Here is a 19,713-nt window from a genome sequence, read left to right as displayed (position 1 = left end):
GTTAAACTGCTGACATACGCTTTTACACAAACTCATGATATTGATAAGGACGTATCAGATACTCTTCCAGTGTGGAGTGGATCTACTTTGGTATTGCATCATACAGTGAGTTGGCTACCAGTGCAGACAATTTAAATTATTTGCATTTTCTGCTTCATTTGAATATGAAAACTCATTTTAGTTACATGATGTTATTTTCCTTTATGCTCAGGACATAGAATGATAAATTCCAGGCAAAAAGTCAGTTTTGTACCTACAAGGAATGGACCTTTGCAGTCATTACAATAAAATGACCAGACCAGCAATGTACATACTTAAAAGAACCACATAAGACAGCAAAATCCTGCAGTCACTGAGTAACTGAAAATTATTGAAGATTGCCTCTTGATGTGAAGTCACGTGCAGAGATCTGCTGAACAGTGCAGCGCTATTCAGACCTCGATCTCTGCTCTGCGTTCCTTCTTACAAGGAGACAAGAAAAAGTGTCAGAAAGGATAATATTGTCAAGCCTAACATAAAACAGATAAACAGAAAGTAATGGCTCTGTTATTGAGAACAGCAGAAAAATCTGTTATATTTGTATTAGATTTGTACTCCACCAGTGTAGATTCTATCAGAAATGTCTTAATCCATAGCACCCCGCTGCACTTGGAGACAAACATAAGAAAAGAGATGGAGCTAGCTTCAGGCTCTTTTACTTCCTAAAACAAAACCAGAACTAACAAGACAAACAAAGTATAAACACCCAGTTTGGTGCTCTGCTACAGGAGCATGGAAAAGCAGCCTAACCATTGTGGTGTCCTAGAAGAGTAACATTTAAGTGAAAAAAAAAATAAAAAATTCAGCAGAGACAGTTATTTTCCCTGCGTTATCTACATGCACAGATTTTATTCTTCAAGCATTGTCCTTTAGATGGTGAAAATCATCATTTCCAGACTGTAGGAAAAAAAATATTGAAATCTGTATATATGTAAGTCACCAGCAGGGGGACAGAAGACAAAAAAGAAAAATACAAACAGGATTTAGCTGCATAAGAGACTTAGGGGAAATTAGCTTTTTGCACCCTGCTAGCCATTCCCTTCCATTTTCTCCAGTGCCAGCCTTCTCACATTTTAGACATCCTTACACTGTTGCTTCTTATTTTAGCGACTAAGAGCAGCAGCTTTGAAATTCCCAACTAGTATTTTCACCGCTGAGCATTAATCTAATTTGCAGTCTTTCCAAGAAGTGATTGATTTTGCACAGCGTAGTTGCTACAGCTGGTGCAGTGGAGTATAAATGCAGTAATGCAAGTAGAATTTGCACAGCTTTACAGAATAAAGACATCTTGCAGCTTAAGTTTTGAATCTTTTAAAATTATCTTCCACAATTGGACAATAAACAAGCTCCTGGCCATAAAACCCTGAACTGAAAGCATTCAAGAGGCTTTGTAGCTGTGAATTTATTTTGCATCTTGCTCAGTTTTTGTTTTTTGTTCCAATTATCTTTATGTTTTTGTATGCAAGGTATGTAAATGCTCCCAATCACACGAAACAAGAACTCCCTGTAACAATGCAAGAACCGAGTGCTGTGTTTTTTTTTTTGCCGTATCCGATAGCAATGAACTAGATCACACCGTGCTGTTCCATCTTTAGGTGGAGCCAGAATCAACCCTGCCAGTAATTCCAGGGTGCTGGGCTTCCACCCTGTTGTCACAACGTACACAAACAAGCATTACATACCCCTCCAGCACAGAACAACTCCTTCCCCATCTCCACAAACAAACCCCAAAACACCGGTCCTGCCCCCAAACCACCACCTTCTGTTTGCCAGACCAGGGCAGCTTCTCCCATCCCAAGCTCTAGTTCATGCCATCCCAAACTGGCTCGGAAACAATGGCACGAGTAAAGAGAAGCAAATGTCAGAGCACTCAGCGTTAATTCAAGTTCGTCACACTAAGGGGTTACCACGCTAACACAATACAGCTCAGTTTCAGAAGTCTAAACTTCTTCTAAATCTGTTTTCAATGAATAAAATGTGAGTTCTGTACTCGGTTTAAAGTTCTCGGCGACCACAAACTACAAATATAATAGAAGAGCTTCCAAACAAAGTGAAGCAATAAACAGTTGCATGCAAGATTTAGATATATTCTTATTATGTACTGAAGAACTGGAAATATTTTATTTGGACAGCTTCATCTCCAACAACACATACAGTACAAAACTTGGAAAAACCAACCCAGGTGAAGAAATCTGAAAAGAGACAGCCAGAACAAAAGCAAAAAGCAATTTACAAGTTCACCAGCTGAGAGAGAATGCAATAACACACTCGACTTGCCAAGCTGCTATTTCCCAAAGGCTGAGAAACCTAGATCGAGAAATACAATTCTTTTTGATAAATACCTTCTTCTCCAAGCTACAGTAGCAAGAAATAAATTAGCGCATGTTCAAGAAAGAGAAGTGGAAATCCACAGGGTGGCATTCTAAGTGCTGTCTGTGATGGGGCAAACACATTACAGGTCCCTTCCTGCTCTTCCCAGCCACCTTAAACACAGCATGTTTCGAAATATCTGCCCCCCAACCCCAAATAAAATCAAATAAAAGCTGTCGGGGAAACTAAACAAAGAGCATTTTTCAGAATTGAGTCAGCTCCCACTGATGACCAAGCAGAATATTAGTTATTTCAAAACCTCCTCGGTTTAAGGCCAGCATTTTGGCAGTTTCCTATGCAAGATGGCCAGGAAGCCTGACACCTTGGAGGGGCTGCTGAGCCTGCTGCCCCAAAAAGGAGGCAACCGAACAAGGAAAGAGGTCTGGGAGCTGGGAAGCCTCACAACTTGACACCCTAAGGGCTCAGGACACCAGTGCAATCAGTGATGGAGACAGGACCAGTGGCCAAATCTTATATCCATGGTTGTTTTGTTAAAGAACAAGTGGCTAGGGAAAACGTGTGCTGGGTACTACAAGAACTAACCACGTACTTCAAATGCTATCTTGAGACCAGGGCTGTAAGTAAAAGATACTAAAACTAAATGACAGTCAAAATATTAACATCATTCCATATGTTTGCAATATTTGGATCGGCTTTTATAGCAATAGCCTCCAGTTTTTCAACACCATTTTTAAACGTTAGTAAACAAATTATGCTTCAAAGCAGACTTGTGAAAATACACTGCAGGCTTTTAAATTAGGCTTCAATTTTTTAAGGTGAGTTTGTGGCTTTGTCCGTTGCCTTGATTTCCATCTTGCATTTTGAAATGAAAGAGATTTCAGGAAGCCACCCAACAGTAAACAACTGAAATTTGTTAAACTTAACTCAGACTGAGTTTGTCCTGCACAGGAAGAAGAGAAAATCAACGATAAATTATTGAAATACAATATAAATTTGGATCCCAGTCACTATTTTCAGTATGTATTGGTAGATATGTGAGGATTTTGTTTTCAAGGCTCACTGAAGAGGTATTGAACACCTTTTTATGTTTGTTTTGCAATCAGGCTGAATTGAGTGCAGAAGTTAGCTTGCCTGTGAGCCTTTTAAAACACTTAGTACCATAAGACCTACAAAACATTAGCCATAAGCTGTTCCAGAATAGGGGGGTAACCTCTTCTATTCTGAGCTAACAGCTATTACAATTGTCAGCCTACCATCCTCTAATACAGTGATCAAACTGCTTAATGGATGTTTCTCAGAGAGGACTCCTAAAAAGAGACAATACAAAATGTTTAAAGTCTACACAAAATGCATTTTTTTTTAGTATCCAGCCCATTAGCAAAGTACATTGACCAATTTTTAATATCAGAAGGCTAGCGACAGTTCCTTCACATTGTTTAGTTCAGTTTTTCCAGTGATGACTTTGCTACAGCAGCAAGAGTCACCTTCTTCTAATACAGTATACATTCTTAAATGAACAGAACTGAAAAGTTAATTAATTCTTATTTCAAACAATGGTAATAAGCTTTTCAATGGATACCTCCAGGGATAAACAGTTATATAGCCTAACTATTCAAATTCCAACATTAAGCTCAGACTAAAACCCTCATGTTTAGGTTAATCAGCGCCAGACCTTCTTGCATCTTTTGTTTGTTCTACAAAGGACAGCAAAGAATTGGAAAAACTGACATTTTGGTCATCTTGGGCTATTTTCCACGGGTCACTTTTCAAATTCTACCAAGTGTTTGGGAACAATTTTGTGAAAGAGCTTCTGCCAACCCTCATGCATAAAAAGCTGAGCTCATGAATCAAGTTTGATGACCGGGCAAGAAAGCAAGCTTTTTTCCAAAACTATCCGGATGATTCTCAAGAGGCTCAGCTACACACAGAACAAGCCTGGGGTTGGGAGGAAGGAAGAGGAACCAAATGGAACACAAAGAGCAGGAGACAGACTTTCAGTGCCCATGGTCCTACAAAAGCCTTCCCTCTCCTCCACTCAGCAAGGAAAACAAATCACTTAAGTACAAAAAGATATTAGAAATGGACTTCAAAAAGAATCTTCTGCTCTATAGCTCACATCCACTCGGTAAATAAATTAAACGCACATATATATCTTACCCTCCTTGTGTTTTCCACAACTTTTTGATCTGGCTTCCCATAATTTGGTGGATTGGCATAGGGATCGTAGCCCAGTTTGGCCAGCATGGGCGCGATCACCGGCATATCTTGCAGAACATCAGCAGGTATCTTCCCAACCCACTTCGACAGCGCTTCCACGTTGACTGGCTTGATTACTTGGTCAGTAGATCTTTCAACTCTGTGGAGGGAGAAAGAAAGGTTATATTTTGTATCCCCAACCAATATCTGATCCTTTCCTACCAGGAAGACTTTTTTAACTTGCTTTTTTTTTTTTTGTTTTTCCTCTTCTTTCCCTCTCAAAATTTCATGTTCCTACAGAGTGGGGGGAAGTGCAGTTTTACTATGTACAGCTGAAAGAAGAATAATTTGTACATGCTTTCTGCTCTAGGCTTTCAGAGAGAGCGTGCTGAAGCAAGTTCTTTACATAAAGAGAGCAATGGAAGTCAAATATCTGCTAAGTGAAAAGTATGCACACACCTACATATAAAGCTGTTTTCCCACTGACATACTCCCACATTAGCTGTTTCATTGGCTTAATTACTCTTGAAAGTTGTATTCTAAATGATAATCCCCGTGACTAAACTCATTTTTTTGAATAGGACAAGTAACATTTCTAGAGACGCTTTTGAATATTACACCACCTTAATGTAAATCTCAAATGAAAGACTTTTTTTTTTAAAGAGGTGACAAAGATACCGACTGCAGTCATATTTTTCATGACCATCCCTATAACTGATGGAGAGTTTGTTCATTACACAGCTCTTAAAGAAAGGCAAGTGAGTAATCTTAAGTGTCATATGTACCTTATTTAGAAAATAACTAATTCGTTGCTCATTTAATCAACTGTCCTCAAGTCTTTCATTCTTGTACCCTAGTCTGGTTGTGGGATTTTTGTTTGTTTGTTTTTAAAGAAATCTGACATCAATTTGCTTTCCCATGTTCCTTGTTTCTTTTAGATTAGAAAACTTAAAACCTCCTTACTGTGTTTATTTCTGAAACAGGCCAGCAGCACTCGGAGCAGGCTGAGTAATCTAAGGCTCTCCAAACTTCCTTTGGAACTCAGAAAGAAAAATGCAGATGCATTTGGGATATCAGGGCTTGTCTTTCTCCTACGGCAGTCTAACATCAGATCTGTAGATACAAGATGCCTACAGGAATATTTTCATATGCTTGATAAGTAATGCTGTAAGGTACAGCACTGTGTCAGTAGCCCCTGCTGGCTGGCTAAACCTGCGTGCAGTCTGATGCTGAGCATCCAGCTGTCACAGCCACTTGCAGTCATCATCCTTCCTGGGCATCGTTTAAGTCATGAAGAATTTAATCACGAAAAGCTCTACCACCCAGAAAGCAAAATTGGTATACTTGAAAGCAGAATAACTCTACAAAGAATAATGCCAGTACCTCATCTGCATGAAACAAAGCATGAGAACACCGAGATTCAAATGTGATGCTCGAGCAGCTCATTCTTCAGAATTACACAGCAGGCAGAGTACGAGAAAACACATCCTGAGAAAGACATTCCTTAAATATTCCCAGCACTTTCTGAGACAAGAAGCCTGAAGCTGAAGTCATGCAGCTCTCAGAAGTGGCAAGTGTGATCAGTTATTTCATTAGCCTGACGAGTTCACAAAGAGGCTGAAGAGCCCTTGCACAGGGGGCAAGCATTAATCCAACAGCACGGGGCATCCAGCCCAGATGCTTAGTGCGCTGTGCGATGAAAGCCAGATTACAAACACATACGCACGTCCGCCAGTCATCAGCTCAATTTCATCTTAACACCAGCCTTTACCTTCTTACTCAGTTTTACTTGTCATCAGAGCTCAAATTCTCCAGGATACAGAAGGGAAGTGAGTCACACAGTGCTGGAAGGTCAGGGGCTGGAGTGCTTCAAACACAACCAGCACGAACAACAAACCTGACAGGGAAATGATCACTGAGGGGGAAACCATCCTGGCAAGCGGGGCCTTTGCAGATTGCTGCAAAAAGGTGTTGAACAGAAGCTGATGAGTAAGCACCCGACAAAAAAAACTGTAGGACAACCACAGGAATTTAAGCCTTACCCTCCTCAACCATTTTCAGTAGCTCGAAAAGAAAGGCAAGAACCCAGAATGGGATTCGGGGGTCAGGATACCTTGTTCTGAAGTAAAAGCACACTTCGATGTTTATGCTTTGCCCTGCTGTCATTTCAGTGTTTGGTAAGAAAAAGCCCAGCACAGAACACTTCCTGGTGGCAAGAGACAGGCAACCAGGCTCAGCTGCTCCTAGGTGCTCATTCAAAATATGCTGCAGCACGTTTGGTCTCCTGTCTACATCTTTTACTGTCCTGTCACTTACAATGGGAAGAAAAGTAAAACACAACTACTGGAAAAGATCCTTCAGACCAGAAGAATATCTGAGGAATATGGAGGGAAGAGAGAGCAGGCAGGAGGGAAAGAAAACAAACAGAAAAAGAAGAAACAAAGCAAAACAAGTAAACGTACCAAGTCTCGACAAATTTGATTATGTGTGCACATGGCAAATGCGGCATGGCAGCACTGCCAGGTTCCACTGCAGAACTGCAGGGACCATATGAGCTCTGAAAGCAGCTGGTAGCACGGAGCACAGGGCTAACCCCACATCCTTCTACATCTGTACTAGAATGAAACGAAAGCAAGGTATATATTAAAAGCAGCGTATTCTAAAGCAATTTTGCCTAGACAGCTATTTTCGTATAAGCCTAATAGAAATTGCTCTAAAAGGGTTGACATTTCTCTGCACCAGTGGTCACCGCAGCTGTTTTCAGTTAGGAGGCAAATGCCGGAGCTACATTAACAATACCAGCTACAGCCTGCAGCCCGGCCATGCATTCCTGGAACAGCCACGCTGGCAATTACTTCAAACAACAGGTTTTGCACTACTACAAGGTCTGCGGTGTACATCTTTAAAACCCCTGCAGTGTTTCTCAAGCTGGGTAAGAAACAAAACGAGGAGGAGGAGGGGGAGAAATAGCAAGTAAAATTAAACAACGGTGATGCTAGGGCTGGATCAGCAGCAAAAAAAAGTCAGGGATTACTAAGCAAACGCAGGAGAAGAAATGACGACAGCCAACGGTTTCCTCAAATGAAGCAGCCAGGGGAAGACATGAAGTCAGAAGCTTAAATACAAACTGCCCAGTTCCTAATGGTGCTAATAAAAGACTTCTGCATAAGCGCTTTTGAGTCTGGAATAAGAGCAAATGGAGTCAGCTCGCTTCCTGAAGGGCTCTGCAAGTCACTTGGTGGCTAGCTTAGCTCTGGAAGAGAAATAACACACGCATACATTTTAGACACAGCTGTAAAAAAAAAAAAAAAAAAAAAAAAGCACCTTGCACTGACCTACAGCCTCATTCCATCTCATACGGATTGCATTTAAAAGAGTTTTAATTTCAAATGAGTTAAAAATACATTCTTAAATATTCACTTTCTGTTACTGGATATAACATCACTATAAAGATCTTTAAGGGATACCATGGTCATTTTCTTGAAGTGGCTTTACGTATTTCTAGACAACAAATTTCCGGTTTCTTTTCAAAAACCCTCCAGCTGTTATAACAGCTCTGGGCATCTGATGCTGGGCCTCACTTGAGCAGGTGTCACGGCTCTGAAGCAGATACCAAAGGGATCCGAGAAGTCTGAAAGGTCTGAAAAAGTCTTAGAGCTAAGTGGAAGATGACCGAGGCAGGCTTCTCTGCTCATTCTCTCAAGTCCTTACACATACCTCTGCCTTTGCAGGTTATAATAGCAGCTCATTCTTCACTCAACTTTTGAGGCTTTCTACCCTACCCAATACCTTGCACCCAACAGGGGAGCAAGTTTCACCTAGGTCTTCTTATTCTCTCTGCCAGGCTACAGAGGCTAGGTCTGCGTGTTGGTATCTTTTAAGGGAAGCTCACATTCAGAGATGATTTGGTGCTTGTAATGTGCTCTTCCTGCCAGGGAAAGCTGCAGTATAATTTGAGCGATCTGATTTTAATACACCATTACGGAACAGCCTGAAGCATTTGCTACCAGGCATGTGGTGAAGTACAGCTCTGTGAGAAGACAGAGCTGTTATGTAGCAGATATTGCTTTTTTGGGTTTCCTCACATTATCTGAGGTGATCTGCAGCTCTGTCCTTTGGAAGGTCAGGTGGGAGAAAGCTAGTAGCCGAAATACAGAGCTCTGCTGCTCCAGCCTCAGTTGTTTCTGCTAAAAGAAGGCAATATTCACACTATGAAGCACAGAGGATTCCCCGGGAAGCCTAAAGAGAAATCCTAAGCCATAAGAGAACAAGGCTGGATGGAACCTGAGCCTGGAACTCAATGGCTCATCGCACCCAGGGCCATAAAGAACTCAGCTGCAGCTGAGAACAGGCCAAGCACAACTGCATCCTCCTCCTGTCGAGTCCGCTGAAAGGCATTCAGCTGTCAAAACCTGGTAAGTTGTGGCACAGCCTTTGAAATTCAGGGTAAACTACGTAGCCAGGACCCTTCCAAGGAGCACAAGTTCCTTGGGACCCCTGCTCTGGGCAGGGACCCCAGCAGAAAGCAGCCCTGGCCTGGGGCACCCGGGTGGTGCACGAGAGGTGAGGGACTGAAGGGGATCAAACTGGGGGCCTTGAGCTCCCAGTACGTACACGAAACAGACATCCAAGGTCCAGAATTTCATATTTGCTGGGTTTTTTCCCTACAGGCCTCAAAAGACTGAGTCATTGAAGACATTATCAAATTATAAAGGTCTCTTGCAACCGAAAAACAAATCTCGCCCTGCATTTCAAGGGTATTTGATTAGACAGAAACAATACAGACATAACATTAATAAACCATTTCTCCCTATTGCCAAAGCCTTCTGCAATAATAAATTACTTTCACATATCATCTTGCAAGAGATAATAAAAACATCAAGAATTCCATGAACAGGCTGAATTGAGGGTCACAAAAATAAGATTATTTTCATATGGGTTTGTCTTGAAATTCCTTGAGTCTCTTTTCTTGAATTTGAAAGTCTGATTCAAGAATATTCACAAAGCCACATTTTACTTTCAACATTATATTTTCATAACTTTTACAGACATGAACAAAAGCTTTCTCAACTCCTCACATCCCATTCCACCAGATTTAGCACAAAATACTACTTGAAACTGTGTGAATTCGATAGGGCTACTGAGTTTTATAGTTTAGAGGTCCATTAATTTTTACAAATACAAATCTGGAAGCTGTAAGGCAGTAATAATTTACTGGAAATGGCATTCTGCATAGTTATTTTACAGGACACTTAGCAGAACTTGGCAACCACCTTTTTATGGCAGCAAGAGTAAGTTTACTCCCCCCTCAGCTGCCACGGGGAAGCAGTAACATAAAGCAGATAACTGAAGAGAATTTCAGGCACACAGACTGCAGAGACATCCAAGAGTACACTGCTCCAGGGTTACACTATCAGAAGGCTTCAATCTGCTAACAAGAATACTGCAAAAAAACGAGTTTAGATGCCTTCTTGATAGCTGTAACAAATTTTATGATGTGCTTGCAACCATATTCCCCTCTATTATATTAAGAATTCTACACAATAGCCATTTCCTTAGGCATTAAACAAAATCTACCAATTTTTATTTCTCAAAACCTTTAAAAGATGGAAAAATAATCACTCTGTATTCAACAGTTTGACACGTCTCCACGCAGCTCACACTGCTGGCTGTGCAAGCTACCTCTGTTACTCTAAAGCACTTGGTCGGTGATAAATATTCAAAATGCAGAAGCCAAGGAATTTAACTGAGGATGTCTTGCTGCTAGGATATGCCTTTTATTTTTATTTTTTATTTTTGAAATTAAAGTGACATGCAATCTGGCAGATAGATCTGTCATAACAAAAAAAAAAAAAAGATTCAAGCATTCACACCTTTTCCCCATTGTAACGCCCAACCAACTCCCATACTTCAAAAACTTGGCTGTAAAACTGGAAGAGAAACCAGAAGAGCTGGTAGTTTAATGGGAGAATAAATAAAGGATTTTTGTTCGTTTGTTTTTTTCTCCTTTCACAATACTTGAGCTTTGTAATCAGAGATAGATTTCGGTCTCTGAAAGTGGTTAGGTCAGATGCACAGATGGCGTGACAGAATACCGAGAGATTTGCCTACAACAAGGTTAATTTTATTCAGAGTGTATGTCCTTTTAGGAGCACATGCCAACAGAAAAGCACGCCAATTCTGCTTTCTATTTTGTTGGAACAATTTCTCAAGTTTCCTGGAAGAGTACGTTCTTGGCAAATACGACTCGAGGGCCATTCTTGCATTGACAACAATAATTAAGTTCCTGAAATCTGATGGGTGATCTTGCTAGGATGAATAATGCCAGTCTAGACAACAACAGCTCAGGTTTATTTAGGGCACAAGAAAAAGCAAAGCTATATTGGAAGAAAGGCTGATATTAGCTGTCCATATTTAAGTTACACTGATCTTAAACTGCCAGTTCACATGCTCTATATGCACGTTATCAGGACAACTGTTCAGTGGGTGCTACAAGTGATTCAAATCATTAGTTAACAATTATTATTTTGCATATAATCTACATTGCAAATCAGCTTTCCAACACACCACTAGCTACATAACACCGAAACCAAGTTATGACCAGACTTCTATATGCCAAAGGTACTCTTTTTACCTTTTAAAAAGGTACGAGATAAAAAGAGGAACGCGCATACTCACTTGGAAAGAGAAACACCGCCTGCTTTTCCGATCATTTCTTCGTGGTGCAGCACTGCTTGGTTCCATGGGATGCGAAGAAACTTTAAGAGAGTTCTCATCCATCTTTCAGGATGCAATACAAGCTGTTCATAATGTACCAGCATACACCTCTCAAAACCAACCTCCATACACTGGTTATACATAGTTTCTATAGCACGATTCCACTTGGTCAAACAGTCCCTGTAGCTGTTCAGGTCAAAGCCAGCTATTGTGACTTTTCTGGATATCATGGAATGTACAGATGCACGACCGTCCCGTACCATGAGAAGAAATTTGGCATTGGGGAAAATTCTAGCAAGATAAGTTAAGGATTTTAAAGCAAAAGGGTCTTTGTTACACAAATACGGTGCAGGCTCTCCATGTTTCACAATGATTTCCAGTAGAAATGCTTGCATGGCCGAGTCCAGAACCTCATCTGTGACTCCAGCTTCATCCAGCCGGATCTTCTCTTTGCTTGACCTAGCCCACATCTGCTTAACTGCCAGTATTCGTGGGATGACCCTTGTCTCTTCTCCGCACCGAATATCCGGGTGAGCATCAAGCATGGCACGCATTAAAGTAGTGCCACTTCGAGGTACTCCTCCAATAAATATTAAAGGCATGTCTTTGTTGTAAGCAAAGGTTTTATTCGCATTTACATTGGAACCAGTTCTTACTGTGCTTCTCACGCTTTCCATCCTCGCAGGCTGGCTGCGTTCCTCTATTCGATGGTGACACTCCATCGCGTGCTGGCCCAAATAAAACACTGTCACTGAACTGATCACCAGACATGCCAGTAGCAAGTTCTGTTTGAGTTTTCCAACCATTTTGATAATGTCTGTCACGTCAAAATAACAAGACCTTCTAGTTCGGATTATTTTCTAGTTCACGTGCCATGGAGATCCTAATCCAAAATAAGTTAATGTCTGGTGAGAGAAAAAAAAAAAAAAGTTTTGTTAAGAACTGCATGACGAATCAGCAACAGAAACATCTGACAGCATTCAATGCAATTATCATCTCCTGGTGTTGCATTAAGACCACAAAAGGCTATGTCTAAACACAAATACCCCACAAGAAAAAGTACTCTTGTTTACCCATAGCAGCAACACAAAACATAATAAGATTGGCGATTATAGTTGCTATTTTCATAGTTCTCTGATGCATTGTAACAGTATATTTAAAGGAATTCCACCACTGGATAACTACCATTAAATTTTTCAGTCAAGGAAAGCCATTATTTATATGGAACTCTACAAACTGAAAAAACAACTCTTAAGAAAACACCTTGCTTTGCTAAGCGAGGATTTTACAGGGAAAACAAAGACAAAAGACAAGACCTGCCCCCTTTCACATTTGCCCATAAATACATTATATTCAGCATTGCCTGACATGCTCCATTTCCTTCAGAGGACAGGAGGTGATGGAAGACGTTTCACAGTTATGAAACAACCCTGAGATTCTCCATTTTTTGATCATGGGCTTTATGCAATGAAGAAAAATAGCCTGCAACAAGTAAATTTCAACTTTAATTTCAAGAGAAGCTTTGATGAAAGAAACGTTATCACCATTAAAAACTATAAACAGAATCCAAGATTAAAAGTAAAATCAGCCGTGATTTAAATAACAAAAGAGTCAACCCATGCTGACTTGAAAGTTTTAATCCATCCCAGTATTGAGATGATGCAAAGCAGATACAGAAAACTAAGGATTTCATCCTACCTTGTTTTCTTCACCTATTTTTTTCTTAAAGATATTTTTCTCAAAAAAAAAAAAAAAAAAAAGACCAAATTATTCATCATTCCATTGATTAAAAAACATGAAAACAAGCCAACCTCTCCCCCCACATCTTACGCAGCATTTTGATCTCCAGAGAAACATTTGCTGAAATGCTAAAAACTGAATAAATTGGGAAGAAAGAAGAACCAATCCTGTTTGCCATCAGCGTACAAGCAAAAAGAATTAAAGCTTTGCATGTAATAAAGCATTCCCAGAATAAGTATATGCTGCTTTCTACCTTCAGATAAGGTTTGTGCTCCTTTTAAGCAGGGCTGGTAAGCTCGTTATTTCTTTTAGCTTCTACTTCATCTGGGTAAGTCCGCGCTTCTGCTGGTATGACAGCACCAGTCTTCCCGCACCAAACAAAACGTAACGCTCTGAAGTTTAGAATTTGAGTATTTTGTGATTTCACAAAGAGCTTTATGGCGAGCACCCAGGTGACAAATCAAAAGTCAAGTGGCAATACCAGTAAGGCAACTTGGCTTCCTAAGCCACCCTGGCAGCCCGTCTTCATGGAGCTTATGGTTAAAGTCATTTCGTATTTATAGTACGGAGCAGAAATACATACTGTAAAAAAAGCATTTAACCTATTTGTCACGGTATAATCTCCCTTCCGTCTCTATATCACACGTAAATTATTCAGTTTGTTTTAAACCCTCACAACTCTTACAAAAAAACGGGAAAAAAAATGGCAAAACAAGGATGACCACATGTCTACTTCATAAGGTATCAATAATATGGCTTTAATTCCACGCCCTACTCTGCAATTTAAGCAGCTACGATTACCTGGTGACAGGAGGACATTTCAGTGCTGTGAAACAAAATGAACTTGCCACAACAAAAGCCACCACTGTTCTCCTGTAAGCTACTTTCAAATAGCTATTGCACTATTTTCTACAATGACAGAACCCGAAACAAATCAGATGGGTAATATAATGTAAGGGTTTGCACAGCTACCACATTTATTACTAAATATTTTAGATAACTTCTTTTTTAATTTTAACTCTAAAAGATTTCCAAGCTGTAATAAGGAGGTAGTCTGAAACCCCAAGACACGTAAAATGAAAACGAGGGTTTTCACTGATGATAGTTTTCATTTAGGACTCCTTAAAACTGCATTATTTACACATAATTTTTTATTTTTACAGATGAAATGAGAACCAAAGACTTAATTAGATCACTTGCCAACGTGTACGTGAGATCAAATAAAAGGTTTAGGTAGAAACAAAAGATGTAAGAGCTGTCCGCTGTCCAATGTTGGCACTGGTAAGAAGGACTTAGGAAGACACCATGAGTTGCAGCCAACACCAGTGGATTATGTTCAGCCCTGGCTTACCTAAAACTGCCACCTCAGCTGCCCAGGTGCCTTGCGGTGTTCACGCCAACCTGTACCCTGTACCTTTATTTTTCCATCCATATCATACTGTATAGACTGTATCATCCATACTGTATAGACTGTTCTTTTACATGTACTCTGTTGTTTTCTGAGAGGAAGTAGTCCAAAAACTGACTCTTCCTCTTCAAATTCCAATGAAATTCATACTCTAATTGATACTTTAAGCATGGGCTTGCTTTTCAGGGCTGAAATAACTCACTGAATGGTATGAATCACAGATGCTTTTAATTGCCAGGCGCTCCGAGGACTGAGGTACCGCCAACATTTTAAAGGACTGGCTTCCTCGACACTTTTCCATCTCTGTCAGCAACACATGACACACCCCTGAGCACACGCTGATGCCGACCCTGTTCCGAAACACGACTGACTGAAGTGTTTCCTCCATAAGAAGCTCAGTCTGTGACAGGATTCACAAGCCGATACCCCCAGGGCCGTCCCCTGCTTGGCCGCTGCCTTCCCCACCACATGGCTGCAAGCGCTGTGAGGGGCCCGGCCCTGAGGCGCTGACAAAGCTGATTCCAACCTGCGGCTGTCGCAATACTGTGCTCGAAGTTCAGCTTATTGGTCTTTGCTACCCAAAGTAAACTGGAATTTGGGGCTCAACTGGTTTTGTTATAGTTGAAGCTGCCCAGGAGGGCTGGCAGGCGCCTGTGGCAGCAGTGCTCCGCCACAGCAAGCCCCATTCCGCCTGACAGCCACTGTCCTTGGCTTTAATTTAAGTGCCTGGATATCCGCAGAAAGAATCCCCCAAAACTAAGTGAACACCCTCCAAACAGCACTCAAAAAAATAAAAGCATATATATACACACACACACAAAATACACGTATACACACACAATTCAGTCAATAGCTGCACAGCACTGAAAAGCAGAAAGCCTCTCTCCTGAGCAGATGCAGCATGCACACCTAACTTTTAATTAAGGAAGGAAAACTGTGCTGCTTAAAACTAGCAACCACCACACAGAATCTCTCTGAATGCTCTTAGAAACAGTAATGATTTAGTTAAAAGTCTTCTGCAGAAAGAGCTAGCACAACAGGAGCAGATTTTGCTGCAGAGCATACAAGATGTGCAAATATTTACACTTTATACAATCCCCAACATTATTCAGTTAGAGTAAATGCCATAAGACTCATTTCGGAAAAAAAAAAAAAAAACACCAAACCAAAGATTTTCTTTGACTTACAAACTAATAAAAAACTATCCCTTGAAGCCCCTAATCTTCCCCAAATGCAGAAGTTAGGTAGCTGATCACTAAGGAAAGCCTCTCAGTGCATGAACTGTTTTACTGGGGTCACTTATGGCAGAATATCACTGTGAAAGCCAGAAGGGAGGTGAAGCAGCAGCAGTGTCAGAGCAAAGCCTGCTGAACGCAGGCTGGAACACCCCATCCACGGGTCAGGCAAGGCGGAGCGATGGCTCACTCCCAGCACCGAATGCACTAAGTGCTGCAGACTCAGTTGGTTTCCTAAATTACCATTAAGCATTGACCACTCGCATACAAAAACAACAGATCCATATACCTTTTTTTTTTTTTTTTACCAGAAAAAAACAAACAAACACACAAACACACCAATCGACCACAAACCTTTTCATTTGGTGCAGCAATTTTTGCTAAGTCCCACGCTGCCAAAGGCTGACAGGGCAGAAGCAGCCAGGCTGAAGCTGCCCTGTGACCCACCGTGCTGTTTTCTGCCTGGGAGCAGTACCTGGAGCACGCAGCCGCCGCCAAACGTAGCAAGGCCAGGGCCTCGTACATCGGGAATCCAACAGGAGCTGACAGAAAGGCACCTCTCAGCAAACCGATCTGTTCTACAAGCTAGCAAGCTCCCTTCTGGGCCCCTGGTTACACATAAGGCTCTTCAAGATAAGTATGACATATGGAAGTTACTGCCCTTCGAGCAGCTCACAAATCAACAAACTCCACCTCCTCCCTCCTCTACATGAGCGAGCACTCTGGATCGCATCAGTGTCAACCTGAAGAATTATTACAAGTCATTAATGTTCTGCTGTTAACAGCAACTAAACCGACGGCGTCTGAAAATCACAGCAGGGCGATCAGCAGTCCCCAGCTAGCGTTTAAGCAGAGCCTTGAAGAATGGTGGGGTTTTCACCTGCTGGGACCTGAGGAGAGCAAGCTGCCACTCCAGCTAAAAGCACAGGCAATTCTTAATAAAAAATAGGAAAACGACAGAAAAAACAACACCGCAGTCAGAAGTTAAAGATCACTACAATGACAGACAAGGCCTTTAGCAGCCAGTTTCAAAAGACAGACTAAACCAAATGCCCAGCAAATGTAAGTGCAAGAAATAGCACAGAGTTGGATCTACAGGTTTCATTACAAGAAAGTGCAACTAAGCACTGAGTTAGAAGTGCCTGTAACTGAATTTTATTTCCAGAAAAAGTCAGACCGATGAGTCAGCCCCAAGAAGATGTGAACAAAGCAAAATGACTGCTTTGTCTCCCCGCTCTGCACACACCAGCTCCCTCCTCCCCCCTGCCCCTATCTGCAGTAGCTCAAGACCTACTTTCCTAAAGTTCATCCAAGAAACACTGAAGATTTCAGCTTAGTAAAGAGGCAATTCATTCATTTGTATTTTACGCTAAAACAGTTTGGGGTTTGTCATTGCTTGAAAAAGTTGTGTTGGGGAAGAAAAGATCATCCATCACCATGCAGCACGAAGCAGCCCTCCCAAGCTGTAGCAGGCACACTTTTCCTTGGGAGACTGCGAAGAGTGATGACCATCACCTACCTCCTTCCAGTGGATTTTTCCAAGGCTAAATAAACAGGACAGCAACACTTGCATCACCCATCTCGAAGAAAAGCCACACACATAAAGCATTTTTCAGTGATTAGTTTGTCCCTGCCTTTTACTTCTCAAGGTTCTGGCTCGCATCCTGACCACCAGATCCCTTTCTAGAACAGCAAGTACAGGAGCACTGCTCGATTTCTCTGCAACGTGCCCCCTCCTCCTGCATCCACCTAAATGCGCATCACATGTGACCACAACACTTCTCGAGAAGAAAGATAGTTCTCAGCTCTGTGTCAACAGGCTACCAGGCTCTAGTCATCCTTTTCGAAGCCTTGCACCCTCTGCCCTGCGTTGGACAGTGGTGAGTGGAAGAATCAAGAGTTATGGTACCAAGAAGATACCATACCATACCACGTCAAGAAAATACATATGGTATCAAGAAGATACTCCAGAGACACCACCTTTCAGATGAACAACCGCAGTCTGACCGCCGGATTCAGCCCTAACAGCCAGTGCTTGTGGTACAAATCTGCTAAGGGAAACTGGAGAGAACAATCATTTGGCAGCGGCACAGCTAAAGAAGGTAATTAACTGGAGGAAATGAGTGAAGGAGCAAGAGGAGAAAAAGAAGAAACCGACATGGTGGACATTGGCAAGTCCAAGCAGCATTTTCATTTCTGCTTGCACAGTCAGAAGCAGAAGAGAGCGACAATGGATAACAGCAGTTTAGGAGTTTTTGCTACTCAGTTTAGCTGCCTTGCATCTGCTTAACCTCCAAGCCAACAAGGTAAGCAGACAGTGAGCGAGATGCAACAGGCGCTGCTCTTTCGACGTAGTTATCTGGATCAGCCTTAGCACTTCATTGCATAGAGGGAGCTCCAACAGCTCCTGGCTGCCAAGCTCTCCAAAGGCCACTTTGCTCAAAAAAGCAGAAACATACCCATAAAAGCTTCCCCGAAGGCAGCAAGAAAGAAAGCTGGCTGGCTCTTCAGCTGCTGGACTTTAGCCGCTCTTCTTCCAAGCCCTGTTCACACTGTACACACAAGACACAGCTGCAAAAAGCTTCTAGATGTTGTTATACAGAGGTGCCACCTCCCGCTGCCATGTACTCTGTAGTAAGGATACACTACCAAAGTCACCTAATACACGTCTCACAAAAAAATAATAGACAAATGGGTTCCCGTGTGATGCAGATGTCCCAGAGCCAAAGGACCAGCAGTGCTGAAATCAAAAAAAGGTCAAAAGCCCTTACCATTATTTTAAAAGATTGAGGTACAGACATTGTAAGAGGTTCCTCCCTTCAGCAAAATCAAACCATGCACAAAAACTTGTTGATCTTGATTCAACTGGTTCCAATTCCAGCAGAGAAATGCCTGAAGAGTCGATAACCAGCCTTCCACCACTGAATCCAAGGAAAAGAAAGTTTTCTTAGTAATTATCCTCCCATCTGCACTGTGTTTCAAGTCACCAGTTGTGAATATATTTTCCTCTCAGGCACTGCACTGTAAAAGCACATACTAGGACGGTGGCAGAGCCTGACAGTTCTCAGAAATCCTCTTCAAAACAGCGCATTTTTAGAAGACAGGGCAGACGCAATATATTCCTTACAGAAAGTTCCACATTAAGCTCATCAAATAGTTTAAGAAGCTGCTGCATAGAACAACAGGTCTTTGCATATTTTTATGTCAAAGTTAAAGAACGGTCTTACACGAATTCCATAAAAGCTTTCCCTCAATGCACTGGTTTGTTTCTGGTCGTTTGCATTTGTTCACCACAAAGAAGATTGCATAGGAAAGCTGACAGCTACACGATAATGGTATAGCACAACACCGAGGAACACAGCTGAAATATTCACGGGATACCACTAAAAGAAGCTATCCAAACCGGCCTCGACTCATTTAAGAGACTGTTCCAAAAATCATTTAGGTATTCTGGAAGCATTTTTGATGTCTCCCAAGCACAGCCATCTCAAGGACTCCCCCAGGGCTGGGCATCGCACCTTGCTACCTGGCATGTAACAGCATCAGAGCGATGCCGAGGTCAGAGGACGGCACTGGCAGGCAAACCCCCAGCACAACATTTGGCCAAGCAAGAAATAAAAGGAAGGGCCAGGAAGCTGAGTACCAAGCCCATCTTCACCCTTTTCAGTCATCCCAGCTCCCAAGCCCTGCAGCCGATTTCTCGGGGTTTCTCCCCATTATTTATGCAGGAATAAAGGCTGCTAAAGCACAACCAGCAGTTTTTATCCCTCCCCCAAAAAAACAAGCAGCACTTCACCTGGGGGAAAGCACCCGGGCTGGGACACAGGCAGCAGGGCTGGGCACAGGCTGGCTTGGTGCAGAGCAGCTCCAGGGGCAGGATGATGGAAATGGACTGGGATTACCCCAGGGACACGCAGACACGCAAACAACCATCAACCATCGGTGCCGTTCGCTGACATTTTTCTCACACTCCCCTAAACCCGCATTTTTTGCTTGTTTTTAACCTGAAAAGCTGTAAAGGCCAAATCAGCCCCCGCTGGTCTCCAA

At 42.0% G+C, this 19,713-nt stretch overlaps 1 protein-coding gene across 3 annotated transcripts in view; it reads right to left on the bottom strand.

Annotated features, from left to right (window-relative positions):
- Positions 1-19,713, bottom strand: part of TPST1 (tyrosylprotein sulfotransferase 1) — a 29,604-nt gene that overhangs the window by 9,236 nt on the left and 655 nt on the right. For all 3 annotated transcript variants that reach the window (XR_014619034.1, XM_084299543.1, XM_084299542.1), the window contains exons 2-3: positions 11,245-12,188; positions 4,528-4,726 (exon numbers count right to left, since the gene is read on the bottom strand). Coding sequence is in view for 2 of the 3 variants with exons in the window: in XM_084299543.1 (XP_084155669.1) it covers positions 4,528-4,726; positions 11,245-12,089 (1,044 nt within the window). In the remaining variant the exon portion in view is untranslated. The remainder of the gene's footprint in view (positions 1-4,527; positions 4,727-11,244; positions 12,189-19,713) is intronic.

The sequence above is a fragment of the Netta rufina genome (genome assembly GCF_964035555.1).
Source record: "Netta rufina genome assembly, chromosome: 21".
NCBI classification, from domain to species: domain Eukaryota; kingdom Metazoa; phylum Chordata; class Aves; order Anseriformes; family Anatidae; genus Netta; species Netta rufina.
This window is presented reverse-complemented; position numbering and strand designations above follow the sequence as displayed.